Below are 15,865 nucleotides of genomic sequence, written 5' to 3' on the forward strand. Positions count from 1 at the left end.
CACCAGTAGGTAATATATATATGTGTGTGTGTGTGTGTGTATTTATTATAAAACTGCTAAATTAAATTTTAAGTAAATAATATGTAGTATTTTAATATAATCTTTACCATCATATTGTGATTATTTATATTTTTAACTATTTTAGAAAAATGTCTTAATTTAACATTATCTCATGTGAGGTTCAAATTTAAGTCCCTGTCTCCATTATTTTTTATGGAAAGTTATTGCAGAACCAGTGGTTGTCCATGTGTGGTGCTGGCTCACTACTATCTTTTTTTCGTAGTACTCTTCTCTTGTGCGGCGCAGCGGTTAGACCGGCTGACTCCAGAGCACAGGACTCACGCTTCGATCGCCGTCTGAAGCTTAGCTCAGCACTACTCTGTGCAATAGCTCTCTTAATTTTCCCGACGGCCCCCAGCTCCTGAAACCTTAAAGAGTGATATGGTCGTGCTTTACTTATATGGATTATTATTGTAAGTTTGGCTCCACCCCCTTTCTCAGGGGTGGAGACCTGTAAGTCTACCCTTTTCAGTGACTTACACTCAGATTTTGTGAGTAGTCCAAAGCAGTAAAGTTCCTCAAAAGTGTAAGAATAAATTACACATGTAAATTACTTACACGTTTAAGTTAATTTTGTGGCTAGTCCCCATTGTGTGTACATGAAATACAGGCATGATGTTGTGAATAACAGTAGCTAATAATTGTAAACACAGACATAGCAATTAATATGGCACTACACCTAAGCAAAGGGGTCACGTGTTAAAGATAGAATTATAAAGTACAGGTCAGGGGTCATATTGGATAGAATAATGGTGCACGCAAGATAACCTCAGGTATCAGTCGTTGTGTGTAATCCTTACACCTCGGAGAGCAGTCTCACTTCTAGTCAGTGTCAATGAGACAACAGAATATAACTGAGTATTGCAACAATTTTCATGAAATAGCACATCTAGAAATCTAACTCCCACAAGCCTTTGATCATGAAGCTTCTTTCAAACTGAGGGAAGAAGCGACCTGGGGTTTGGCACTATATACATGCCATATGAAATATCAGTCTGCATTCTGTCCATCAATTGTTATTTTTTGCATATGAAATATCAGTAACACAGTCCGCTAGAAAAAGAGTGCTTGGAGCAGATAATGACGAAGGGAACATCTGGGTGGGAGAGGGGTTCAATAGGAAGATGAGGGAGAAGTCGAATGAGCATGGTACCCGTAAATTAGCTTTACTGTCACTGCACTGACTCTCTAGCGAGCTTTTTAGCCAGAGGAAAGGCTGTGTCAACCCTCTCTCCTAAGTGCCACGAGTCCTCCTTTGTGGCGCATTCCAGCAACTGGAGCCGACCCTCTCTGGAGGAAGTGCGCTGACAGGCCTTCGTCGCCTGCTCGAATGGAAAGTTTCTCGGACACGGCTTCAGCACCCTGACTAGTTTTAAGAACAAGCAGCTTAAATTCAACAACCAGCCTCTAGCCAAGGGTTGTACACATATGTTTGCTTATTTCTGCCCTCTTTAAGCACAGAAGTCTACAAAAGGGTTTGGCCTGTCAGCCCGGTTGCCCGAGGAAGGGAGAACCTAAAAAGGGGACGAGTATTTTCAATCTATTGAACACATGCTTAAATATATTTACATTTTTCTTCTTTTTAAAGAGACATGACTGAGATAGGGTAGAAGGAAAACTTCCCAGCTGGAGATTTTGACTCGTGCAATTTTTTATTTTGTTTTACTTACAAAGAATACCAACTTTGAGATGTATGTTTGAAAGGGAGACAATTGTATCTTTTACGGTCAAAGTTGGCATCAGTGGCCCTACCACCCCCGTCTGATGCCACGTTAGGAGTCTCCCCATTTCCTTTCCTTCTACATCATGAGTTTGAAGCTTGGATTGTTTACATCAGTGCTCGCTCAGATTTAACTCACTCAAGCGGAGAATTTTACAGCGAGAGTTCTCTTATCCTGGCAGAACTCACTTATAATGAGCCCTCCAGCAAATGTGGCAAGTTCCAATCTGTGTTTTCATTGCACATGGAGGGTCGGCGCCCCTGACCCACAATATGAGCTGGCTTTGTTTAAATACCCTTTAATGTGAGGGCTGGTATGTGGCCGCAGCGAGGGCCCACGAGCAGCCGCCTCGGAGCTTTGCAGCAGCAGGTGTCTGTGGATTATACTAAACCACCAGGGCTAGGTGACATTCGTTGGCACAGCATCAGGGGCACCCAGGCAAGATTTACTGTCGCCGGGACATTCCATGCCATGCATTGCTCGCGCTCCTCAGCGTGTCATCTGATGCAGGGCAAAGGGGCCAACTGCATGTGGCTTGAAATCAGTCGTGATGTGCCGCTGACCCACTGTGTGATCTGGTGCCAGCCTCGCTAGTCATAATGTGTGCCGTAGGCTCGCGGCTTAATAGAACTATATGCTGCATATTCATATTTTGATGCTAGCTCTTTGTGCTGCAGGCCCATATACTGCTAGCTGTGCAGTGTGGTGTAGACTAAGGACTATTGCAGCACTGTGTTTTGCAGGCTCCTGATCTGACAGTAGGGATGTGATAGTGCTGTGTGCTTCATGTTTTTGACAGGATAACTGTGCCTTGTGATTTACATCATGGCCTGACATCAGTGCTTTGTAATGCAGAGTCCTGTGAGCTGCAGGACCCAGACTTTGTAGCAGTGTTGTGTGCTTCCGGATCACCATTTAATATTAGTGATTTTTAGACCAGGCTCTTAACTGATACTACTGCTGTGTGCTCCATGATCACGGGTATGTAGCGGTGCAGGCTGTTGCATGCTTTTGTCATGTCAGCAGGGCTGTAGGCTCATAACTTGATAGTAGCGTTTTGTGTTGTAAGTAGTACTTTAAATAGGCTGGTACAGTATGGTACCGAGTACCAGCACTTTTTTATTTTGAGAGGGAGAGTAACTGCACTGCTCAAGAAAAACGTAATACTTTCAATTTGAGAGTACTGGCCCTTCTCAGAAATAAGCAGGTACGGTGTGGTTCAGAGTGCCTGCACTTCTATTTTTCCATATCAAGCACTGGTTGTAGTAGGCACAGGATTTCATAGCAGGCTCACGACTTGAGTCTGGTGCTGTGAGTGGCAGGGTCATGGCTTGATGGCAGTGCTCCAGGGTCATGCTTTTATAGAAGTCGTGGGTGCTGCAGACTTAGTTTGATAGTAGTGCTGTATGTGGTTGGCTTGATAACGCTATGTGCTGAGGACTTTTGGCATGGTAGAAGTGCTGTGTGCTACAGACTCTTGTGTAGTGCATTTGCCTTTGGCGCTTCAGGACATTTATTTATTTTTTAACACTAAAAATAAATGCTCTACTCCTCACTCCAGTGATTGATTTTGTCAGATTGATTTATTGATTTCCTTTTACCATCACATATGTGTTTCGACCAAAATGGTCTTGATCATAGACTGGAGTCAGTATGTAGAACATTTTCATGCACTGGTGTTTTTTGTGTTTATAAAACTGAGCATGCTGCTGGTTCTCTTGAACACAGTTCTGTAAGAGAATGTTGGTGCACTGGTAAGTGGGATACACACTTGACCTCCTGTACAGGAAATGACTGATTCTTCCTGTGTTACGAGTAGGTGAATAGTTATGTTGCAGAGCACCTACATGTGATGGTTACTCTTTTCATCAGGAGGTACTGCATATACATAGGTCATCCACTTTCTCTCTGAAGAGAGTTCAGTACCCCAAACGTCATCCATTGTCCTTGCTTGTGAGTTAATATGCTTTAGCTGAATTCTGAAGAATTACTTTTATGCAGGCAACTGTAACTAGTTTCCTCATCTTTCTAACTCATGAAACGATGCTTTCTCTGGCAGCGAGAATAGGATTGTAAAATACTGTTTGACTGATTGTAAAAGACTTGTTGTAGCCAGGCAGGAAGCCACTTTGCCCCTTTAACCCCCTTGGCGCGGGGCTAATTCCCCCGCGGCGCTGGGGGAAGTGGGGCGCGCGCCGCACCAAGGTGCTTGTGACAAGCTCAGCTCGCCACGCTGCACGGTGGCGCTGTGCTCATGGCGAGCTAAGCTCGTCATGACCATGTCCGTTTTTCAGAACGCTCAGCACAGCGGGCAATTAGCCCCGCGTGTGAGGGCCGCACGTGTCATGACGAGCTCAACTCGTCATCAGCACAGCGCAACCGTGCCTCATGACGAGCTGAGCTCGTCATGAGCACGGGAGTGGTTAACTGTATCAGTGTCACCTGCCTTGTAGCTGGCCTTACTGGATGGAGAAATAAGCACACGTTTCCCTTGCAATGTGAACTAGTGAGGTAGCTTAGCGTTAGAATTGTTCAAAATGTGATACCAACATGAAACTTTGCACAGGGCTTAATAATAAGGTTACAGAAATGAGTGATGACATAGACCCCAAAAATCGTATGGCTACTTTGCCTGTATACCCGCATAAAAGAAAATGGCCTTGTTTTCATTCTTCAAGCCAGTAGCACAAGAGAGTGCAACAAGGTCACACTACCACAAAGAGTAATATATCCCTCAAATAGCGTGCAGCAAACTCATTACTATGCACAGGGACAGTGCGGAGTGGGGTATCCTCACTAACGTACTGGATCATGCATTACGTCGCAAAACAGAGTGTGCATCATACTCACTGATAAGACAGAGTAAGCCCCCCCCCCGCACCGGGGACAATGTGTAAGATATTTGCTGTGACAAAGAGTGACATTTCGTTATCAACAGGAGGTATGACTGACACAGCATTTCAGGGATGCTTATTCCCCAGAATATAAATATAACAGGCTATTTGCCACTGGAAGTGACACCAACATCCTCCACACAGGACATATTATAACATGCTCACTGTCAGATAAAGTAAAAATCTCTCTCACAACATCTGGGATGACAGTCTGTCACACAGTGTTATCTCCTCAACACGAGTGGGAATAATATGCTGTTTTCGACACAGGCAGAATTGATTCTCACAAGAAAGGGAGTAATATGGTTACAACTTTTCAAAGGGATCACTATGAGACTGAGAAGAAAATATAAGTTTTGCAGCTCCCAGAGTGACATGTCCACTAAAGTCAGGGGTGGGATAGATGAACGACTTACAAAGGGATATCTTCCCAACAAAAAGGATGAGAGTAGGGCGTTAATCGCCAAAAAAACGCTTTGACACCTCGTCTGGGGTAGTAAACGCTATATAAATGCAATTACAATACAATGTCATTTCTTCACTGTCACATAGAATGACAACTCTTATACATAACAAGGTGTGACCTACTCACTACATCAAGAGTACTATCTTCCTCACAAGACATGGTGGCATACTTACTGTCAAACAGAATGACGCGTCCATCTCCACCACAGGGTTGGGTGTGGTCCCCAAAGCAGACACTGTTGCACTCCGTGCTGACTGCCTCATCGTACTTCCAGTACTCTGGGTCATTCCCACAAAAGCAGGCATAACCCGACTCCATCCCAGCCATCTGCAATGAAAGAAAGAGGCATCAGGAAGTTTGAGCGCAGACAATAATAATAGTTACCTCATATGAACCCTTGAACAAATATCCTGCCTGAGAGGAGCTCCTTCTAATCCTGAAGCAAAGGTCCTGGCACACAAGTGCTTCCTTTCAAACTTGGCCAAACAATCTGGTTGGCAAGTATTTCCTACTGGAATACACTACCTGTCATGCAAATACTTTCTACCAAACGTGGGTCAAGCAGCCTGACAGACATGCACTTTCTACTAATCTTGGAGCAAGCAACCTGTCACACAAGTATTTCGCACCAAACGTGGACTTAACAACCTGCCCGCTGAGTACTTTCTACCAATTCTGGAACGAACAACCTTCCAACCAAGTACTTCCTATCAATCCAGGAGCAAACAACCAATCATGCAAATACTTCCTTCCAAACTTGAAGCAAACAGCCTGCCAACAAAGTACTTCCTTCTGTGTACTTTGTTGGCAGGTTGTTTGATCCAAAAATGGAGCAAGCAATCTGTCAGGCAAATAATTCTCACCAACCCTGGAACAAACAAATTACCACTCAAGTTCTTTCTACCAAAGCTGGGCAAAGCAGCCTACCAGGCAAATACTACCTACCAAACATCTAACAGGGACGGCCAGCAAATATGATATGTTTATTATACTGTACTGTATTTAATTGTTTTTTAAGATTTAACACATTTAAATTAACGGAAACAATAATAAAACACATATAGATATTATACAAATGAAAATGAGAACTCAAGGAAGAAATATCAAAAGCAATTTACCCGCTTCTACAGGCTTCAGAAACGAGCAGCAAATGTTAACACTTTAGGAAAGGTCAACACGTTTTGCTTACCATTGATTTTCATTAAAAAATATATTTTATGGCACTTTGTAATAAAGCAAGGTACATGTTGTAGGCACATTAGGTTATCATACATCAGCAGAATACTCTCCCAAGTTATATCAGTTGCTCCTCTCTTCTGTAGCAACTAACCCATACAATGCAACTTATAGCAATAACAAAATGAGATTAACAGAGTTATCCAATGTAAAATGCAATTCCTGTGGTCCTAGGAGATTACCCACTGATAATCATGACCCATATTCAACATGTACTGCAGCCCAACTTCCTGTAACCCAACCCTCTACCCCAATGGCATGCTGGGTCCTTTCTTAATGTGGGATCCCTGCACGTCAGTCCGTAATATGGAGGTCCAGTCCCAATAGGCGATAACCTTGTGTGGCCACTCAAGGCTCGGTCAAAGCAAGATCCTCATTGTATGTTACAGTCAGGGAGAGTCCAGCATTCCATCTTGAGAGGGAAGATAAGGGTGTCTCATTTCTTCTACTAATGCCTCCCACGGTTGTGCTTAACATTGATGTAAAGAAGAAGACCATTCCACGGCTGAACAGTATAGCTTGACATTCAAATAGTTTGGGCTGCATTAATGCAAAACACACTGCCTAATACTAAACATCACCAATGATTGTGTGAGAATATTTGTTGTTTGTTTTGCAGTTCAGTGAATTTTAGTAGGTCAATTCTAGGCAAAAAAGAGTCTATTAAGAGTCCAATCTTGAGTATAGCGACCCCCCTTCCCATGCAACTAGGAATTTAATGACATGGGATGATGAGGGGTCTTAAACAAAGTTTGCAGGTCGGATCTTCGGCTAAAGTTGAGCTATAGTCCGGTGAGCTGTGTCCCTAATTTGGGGATAAGTGGAGACAGGTAAGAAGTCCCACTAGTTTATTGATGGGAAAAGAAATGTTGAACAGAGTGCGCTTCCGTTTTTCTTGGATAATGCCAGATTTGCTTGATTGCTCGGATCTGGGTAGAATGTGTTTGAGAGTTGGGCTCTAAACATGCAGATTGACCTCTCTCTCTGAGACTTGCATTTGAGCATGAATTGTAATGGTAAAACTGCATTACCAGCCCTAACGTTTTGACTGGGTGTATAGTTAAAAAATAATGAGTGGAGGTGTTTTGGGTTAAGAACTGCATGGGTTTTGAAGGCTTTGGAAAGAAATTTGAACATTATTCTCCATGACATAGTGAGCCAGTGCTGATTCCTTTAAATTAAGACATATTCTTGATGCCAAGCTGTGCAATCTGTAGAATTGTGCAACCCTTTTTTGAGGAGCCACTGTACACAATGGTACAATAATTCAATCTTGACGGAACTAAGGCCCTAGTCAATTCACTGTAGTCTGAAACCTGAAGCAGTGGGAGGATCCTTCTCAGAAGCATATAGTTGTAATCGGTGGGCCCGATTTACAATGCCAATATGAGACACAAGTCTAATCTTACGACTTTTGGTATTCACAGAGGTCATTTACAAGTCGCATCTTTATGTCCGCAGTCGGGTCGGAATCTCCGGCTCACGCTGTACTCTCCATCTCTGGCCGTAATCTTTGCATCCGAGCCGGAATCTCCAGCTCGGGCCGAATGAAGTGTGCTCAATAGGCCGGAACACAATTTTTACAAAAAGGAACATTAGGAACATGAGATAAATGGGAGAGGAGGTCATGAAAATCTGTTTGGTCAGGGAAAAGGGCGTGGCCAGACACTACATCACATCCCAGAAAAGTTTGCTCCATTGCATCATGGTGCAAGCAGTCCACAATTTGCGCTCCCCTCAGAGTTCACTATAGTTTCACACCAAAGTTTGATTCTGGCCCATTGAGCACATTCATCCGGCACTAGCCGGAGATTCCAGCCCGGGAGCGAAGATTACAGCCCAGGTGCAAAGATTACGGCCCAGGTTTGAAGACTACGGCCTGAGCCGGAGAGTACGGCGTGATTCAGAGATTACAGCCCAACTGTGGACGTAAAGATACGACTCATGAATTACACTCTGCCTGCTCTCTGCTTTTCTTTTTGCCCTGGTGGGACTACCTGTCCCAGGGCTCACCTGACCACTGCACAGCTGATAACCGTTGAGGAATTCAATTGCAAATGTGCTGCGCCACCTCACATCCCACGGGACGCACGCGGGTTTCGCCTGGGTGTGTGCCCGGTTGAAGAAAGGGTGAAGAGTGTGCACGTAAGAGGAATTATTTAATCCTATGCCCTACTCGTGCTATCACTATGAAATATTAAACATACAATGTGGAAAAACGGAAATTAGCACCAAATTCTGCGGGAAAGGGGAAAAAACGACTGGAATTATTATACCAATAAAAAATTACCTAATTAACGCGATGGGGTTAATCAATGATAAAATTGTAAATGCAGAGGAAAGTGTAGCTGTCACCAAAACAGCACTGAATGCAGCTATAAAAGAAACCAGGACTGATATAGCGACTCTAGAGTCTGGAAAAAAACATTGTCAACTGTTCTGGGGATAACACGCCGATTCGGCAAAATGTAAAAAAGCTCCATGTGTATTGATGTCGCCACTAGGGATATCCGTTTTATCAAATAGCACAGAATTGATATCCCCTCCCACCAAAAAGAGCAAACAACCAATTAAAACAATAACTGGAAAAAAATCATTACATGGGCTCGATGAAGACCCGATTTCAAATAACTCACAAAATCTGGAAAGTCTATTAAAAAAACTGCATGGGAAAATTGACACAATTGAAAGGAGATTATTTGCTGAGATAAAAATGGTTAAAAGTGACGTTGACCAGATTGTGAAAATGATCAAAGACCTATCACCTTTAGATAAGACTTCTAGTGAAATGCATTCTACGGATTTGGTTAGCAGGAAGCCCACTGGACATTCCCTGCAAGTAGTCACTTATGACATTTCATCAGGTTCAGTTGCCCCTCGCCAAGTAAAAGAGAATATAACTACACATATAAAATCATACAAATCTTTTATCATGGATATAATTAAAAAATAATAATAATACCAATGGGACAAAAGGTGAAACAATTTATAGATCAATGACAAATCCCCAGGACTCCCTGCACTTAGCACCCCAGGCAACACCATACACAATTGCCCTGAAAAATGTTCCAAAGCTGACAGATAAGGCCAAAGAAACATGGAGGGATCTGAAGACCAAGGACGTTTATTGGTTCACTAAGAATAGCAATTGCAGTGCAGACTTTTTTTTTATCAAAGTATCATCATGATAAGAAGAGTGAACTGGGTCAGTTATTTAACGAAACACTTTCAAGGGGACTGTGTTGTTTTAACCTTTCATTCACCAGAGATGGTTAAAGCATTAATTAGCAAACTCCTCCACCGTCAATTGATGACACTGAAACATCAAGGCGACTTTGTAGCAGCGCCATTGGGGTTCTTCTACAAACCAGATGCTGAACAATTCACTCATGTTAGTAATGGCGATACACCAGCAGATTGGTATACTCCACTACCACTCACAAATAGATTTTTTACCTCTCAGAAGATGTTGTGAACTCGATTGACTGCATAAGGATGCAACACAAAAAATTAATATAAGCCAAGGTATCCTAAGCAATGGCAATCCCTCAGAAATTCAAACCGGCCATGAGATCGCCCCAAATAAGAACCAACTACATATAAATTTGATTGTTACAACATGGAACATAGCTGGGATAAGAACTAAGATGAAGGACGAAGCGTGGCTTGAATTTGTTAAACATTGTCGTTGAATTTTCTGACAAGAAAATTGGCACACAAATGTTTTTTTATATTGAGGGATACTCCTCGGTTGTTACACCAGCAACCCATTGCCAGAATGGATGGGCAACAGGAGTACTAGCTACCTTGGTTTCATTTAAATCCCTGTCGATTCTAAAATAAATATACCAACTCGCAGTTTTTACAATTCTTGTGGTTTCAGACTGTAAATCAGTGTATATTATTAACTCATTTTTATAATAATATATTTGATAATACCAGAAACCAGGTTGTAATGACCCTAGAGAAGGAACTAGATACATTTACAAAATACATTAAGGGTGATTGTTTTTATATTTGGGTCGGCGATATTAATTGCTAGAAAATGCGATGTTTGGACATATGGATGAACATGGTGAAGTTTATCCTCGTTTCTCTCACAATCTATACAGAGTCAATTAATGGTGTAATGTATAAGTATAATCATGAACTCTTGGAGCAATGTTACAACATGGAACATAGCTGGGATAAGAAATAAGATGAAGGACGAATCGTGGCTTGAATTTGTTAAACATTGTCGTTGAATTTTCTGATGAGAAAATAGGCACACAATTTTTTTTATATTGAGGGATACTCCTCGGTTGTTACACCAGCAACCGATTCCCGGAATGGATGGGCAACAGGAGGACCAGCTACCTTGGTTTCAGTTACATCCCTGTTGATTCTAAAAAAAACGATACCAACTCGCAGTTTTTACAAATCTTGTGGTTTCAGACTGTAAATCAGTGTATATTATTAACTCATTTTTATAATAATATATTTGATAATACCAGAAACCAGGTTGTAATGACCCTAGAGAAGGAACTAGATACATTTACAAAATAAATTAAGGGTGATTGTTTTTATATTTGGGTCAGTGATATTAATTGCTAGAAAATGCGATGTTTGGACATATGGATGAACATGGTGAAGTTTATCCTCATTTCTCTCACAATCTATACAAGGTCAATTAATGGTGTAATGTATGAGTATAATCTGGAACTCTTGGAGCAATGTAGAAGGGCAAACCATGGTACCAACATTTGAAGGCCACAGATACTCTACAACTATTGACCATATTTTGATTTCAGACAGTGGCTGAGGACAAATTGAAAAATGTGAAGTCGTAGAAAGTTACTCTTAGACTTAGCAGTATACACCAGGAGAGGGTTTGTTTACTTACAGATATAGAAACTCAAGGAGAGAATGGCATTAGTATCAAATGGTCGGGTGTTAATCTATCCTTCTTCCTTGACAAAATAGAGCATGATAGGCAACACGATTTTGATATCGTTATGGAGGGAGACTCCACTGACATACACATCATCACAGCATTTTGTAACATTACCTCTGTAATTTAAGGAGATTTAAAAATTAAGAATAAAAAAACCTTAAAGCAAAGTGCCAGCTGGTTTGACCGACAGTGTACAAAAGCAACCCAGTACCAAAAAACATCCCTAAAAGATAGGCCTAGAGATGGTGAAATGATAACAACATTGAATAAGTCTTATAAACAGACCCCAAATAAGAGGAGAACAACGAAACAGGACCAAACTTTTTTATTTAAGTTTGGGGAAAATTATTACAAGCAGAAGATACACGGGATGCAACATTATTTTGGAAAACAATAAATCATCCCTTATTTAAAGATCAGGCCGCAGTCAAGATTGAGACCCTAGTACAATTTTCAGATTGCATAAGTCATTTTGGACAGATCTTCAATCCAAATAATGATACATTCATTACTCCTTGAAAATAGAAAATGTGTAATGAAAGGCTTCCCAAATTTGACCCCTATTACTTTAGATGAGATAAAAGCTGCTTTACATAGATGTGCCAACGGGAAGGCACCTGGTACCCATAGTCAGATACTGACTTTTGGGCCCCAATCTTACAAAAAGTCTGTTTTTCTGACTGTAACCTGGACAGAAAGTGTCTTTGTTCCGATCTTCAAGAAGGGAGATGCAAAATGCTATCACCCCATATCCCTTCTTGATTCAACCTCAAAATTGATGGGCAAAGTCCTTCTGGCAAGATTAGAAAGTTGGTTAGATGATAACTCAGTTCTTACAGAATCCCAGTATGAATTAAGAAGAGATATAGGGACTATAGAACAGTATGTCACTCTCTAGGAAGGGCCATCTACACATATGTTTTGTAGATTTAACAAGCGTCTTTGACTTAGTCACCCACGCACAATTATGGCAGACCATGGATAGGATGGGTGCCCCTAGCGGGATTATCATTTACCTATCTCAAATTTATAAAACATTATCCGCCAGACGGGCCCAAAGGCGAGTGCACTCCATGTTTTAGGGTAACACGCCGGATTAGACAAGGCTGCATCCTTGCTCTGCTATTGTTTTCCCTCTATGTCAATGGCATTGACAAATCCTTGCAAAAGCTGAATGCTGGTGCCCCTAAAGTTGCTGTATGCAGACGATGCTGTCCTGTTATCCAGAACCGCAAATGTGCTTCAGTGTTTAATTGAGAATTGTGTTGAATATATGAAAGAAAAGGACCCAAAGCTTAACCTTGAAAAACATTTTCAATGGTCTGCAGAAAATGGAAACCGAAAACTAGGATACACCCTTTTAAGGAGATGCCGATAGCGGGAACACACTCTTTTCAATACTTGGTCTTACTCTTTGCATCTAATGGGCAATGGGGACCACACATTAAAATATGTATATCAAAATTCTTATAGTAAACATAAGCGATTCATAGATTTAAAAAAAAACATTTTGTGAATAAGCCAATAAGAGAAATGTTGGCTTGCTATAGGTGTAAGTGTATACCAGGGACCTGTTATGGGGCCACACTAAGGGGAATGGTTAATTGTGTTTCACTTAAGATTCAAGAAAACATCTTCTTAAGGAGATTATTAGCAGTCCCTAACTCAACCCCCTCATACAGTATACACAAGGAACTAGCAGTGCCCTCCATTGATGATTACATCAGTGTAGCAGCACTTACTGTTTGGCATGGGATCTGGAGCAAAAATTGAAGCAAATTTACTCAGGACATCATAAAGGATTGCCTTGCACAGGCATATATTAACAAACTCCTAAATGAATTTGATGAGAATATTGATATTAATGTCCCAACTAAAGTCTTATGCCATAGTAAGAAGGATTTGAAAACGGGGTTTATGGGAGACAGAGAACTGTTAAGGGAAATTGACAAAACCTCAAAGCAGACGATTAATGCATATAGCGAAGAGCCAATTGAAATAGGCATACAACAACATTTACTTCGGGTGCTGAATGTACAACATAGATTTGACCTTACTAGATTAAGACTGGGCACTCTCCATTTTTTAATAGCTTTCCCTGCCATGGGCAAATCACATTGAAATTTCTCAAGTTGCCCTTGTGACAGAAAGTCGCACAAATAAACTATACATTTTATTCTTTTTTGTAATTTTTATAAAGATATTTGGAAGAGTATTTTACGTCCTCTATTTCTTAGTGGACAATTATATTCTTATAAAGCTGCTTTTAATTTCATTTGCAACCTTGAAAATTAGAGAGTATGCTACACAATGGTTTCTTATATTATATTGGCAATTAAAAGAAGAAAGATTAATTCACACATTCAGGCCTAAGTTTATAAAACACTATAGGATGTATATCCATTGGGTGGCTCTCTGGCCTGTTATCCATTCCTCAATTACTGGATATCATTAAATCTATTCTATAGAATATTCTATATTATTATTTATATACCCAAACATTAACTTTTTATTGCTTTTTATTAAAATTACAATATGAGATTTATGTGTAATTTTTACCTTGATTTATGTGTGTATTTATGGTACTGATTAATTGATGAATTATGTTGATATATTTTTAGAATGCTTTTATGGTTGCATTTTAACCAAATAAAGATGATTGAACTGAACTGACCTGGCTCGTAAATTACCCCTGTGAATACCAGAAGTCGCAAAGTTAGACCTTTGTGTCAGATTGCCTATGTGAATCGGGCCTGGTGTATTAACCCATTAATGTGATTTGTTGATTAAAATAAACTTTTGCTGGAACCTATATTTCAAGGTTTGGCAGATGGCTCCGTCAGCATAGCTATATATTCAGGCTAGCACCCTGGACTGGATGTAATATAGGGGTCATGTTGGTTGCTGTGATCCAGAGACTCCAACATTTCACATACCCCATCCCTGAGATTCTAGCATCAGCAGAGTGGCAATTGAGACAGTGTTGGTATTGGCCCTTTCTGGTTGGCTACGGTGATGCCCCAGCCAGGCTTAACCTATTATCCTATCAGGGGCGGGTGATTACACACACTGTACAACCTGTGCACACCCTTGGGTAGCTTGGCACTAAGCAGTCAGGCTTACCACAAAGGCAATGTGTAAAGCATTGGCACAGCACTCACTCACAATAAATAACTTGAGTGGCACAAAAGAGACTTCACACATGATGTACGTAAATAAAGTTTGGAATCAACACATAATAATCAACACAACATGAATATCATGTACTTCTGGGCATAAATCACATCAGAATTTTCACTAGCAGTACTAGGCCCAGCCGTGTTCAAATGACATCACAAATATGCACACATGGGAAAGATCGTAACATCCAGAACCCCAGCACCCTTATGTGGTGTAACACGTTGTCCACCCCAGGCTCAACCTAGCAATTCTTATAATTCTGAGATATCAGAAATAATTAAATACACAAAATTTAGCAGCACACTTTCTAGAAGCAGCACAGGCCGAGGCTGCGCTGGGAAAACTGATGTTAAACGTAATGTTTTTCTGGCAAGAAATCAACGTGCCATTCAAACAGCCATCTAGTGTTGTAAATTATGAGTGGTTTCCCACTGTCACTCCCACAGACACACACTCACTCTGCACCGCTATGCAGTGCAATGTATATCGGGCAAGTCCGTACGTAAGACTTCGCACACATACGCACTCAGCACCCTAATGCAGTGCAACTGAAACCCAGCAGGTCAATTGGTTACAATCTGCACACAGCCAAATTCGCTCTTAGTCAGGGTCCCAGGAAGCATGTGGGGGAGGGGTAGCAAGGTCAATTAGAAAGCAGATGGCAAAAGGGGGTCAGGCAGCCACTTGGGAAGTTGAGGAACACACATGGGCCAGGGGCAATAGACGGTCACACAAAAGGAGTCCCCAAGGACCTTCCGGCACCAGCCCAGTTCTGCAAAGCACAGGGGCTCACTCAGTCTCCTGACCCGCTTCCGATAGTTCTCGAAGGAGTTCTTCCAGCCCAGTCAGTCGCTCTCACCACCCAGGCCCGAGATAGGCAATACTACCTGGCAACACAGTGTCGTCTGGGAGGACCAGGTGAGAAGAGGGCAGTTGGTCTGCCGTGCTAAGGGAAGGCGGAGGCACCCTTTCAGGTACACGTTGATCAGAGTCACACCAAGGCAATCTGGCACAATGTCGGGTGCACGATGATACGGGTCGCACTAGACTGTTCCGGTCACATAAAACGAAGAGTTGCAAAATCTGTGCCTCTTTGGAAATGAGGCACAACACCCAGTGCAGGTCAATTTTGCCCACACAAGACAGCTCTGGAAAATGAGGCACAACATACGGTGCACATCGATATTGGTAGTACCAGGTCACACACACAGGCGCAAGTTCAGCAATGCCTCACGAGGTAGAATGAAGCACTACTATGGTTACACCCCCACCGCCGAGGGTCGCAACCTGTGAATCGGACACCGCATACAATTAGCATGCAGTAGGCGTTTTGCACAACAGAGATGAAGCATGATCGACAAATCTGTCCACTCCG

At 41.7% G+C, this 15,865-nt stretch overlaps 1 protein-coding gene across 1 annotated transcript in view; it reads right to left on the minus strand.

Annotated features, from left to right (window-relative positions):
• KREMEN1 (kringle containing transmembrane protein 1) overlaps window positions 1-15,865 on the minus strand; it is a 327,791-nt gene that overhangs the window by 57,059 nt on the left and 254,867 nt on the right. The window contains exon 5 of the mRNA XM_078667084.1: window positions 5,315-5,468. Coding sequence (XP_078523210.1) covers window positions 5,315-5,468 — 154 coding nt within the window. The remainder of the gene's footprint in view (window positions 1-5,314; window positions 5,469-15,865) is intronic.

The sequence above is a fragment of the Lissotriton helveticus genome, chromosome 11, assembly GCF_964261635.1.
Source record: "Lissotriton helveticus chromosome 11, aLisHel1.1, whole genome shotgun sequence".
In the NCBI taxonomy this organism is placed as follows: Eukaryota; Metazoa; Chordata; class Amphibia; order Caudata; family Salamandridae; genus Lissotriton; species Lissotriton helveticus.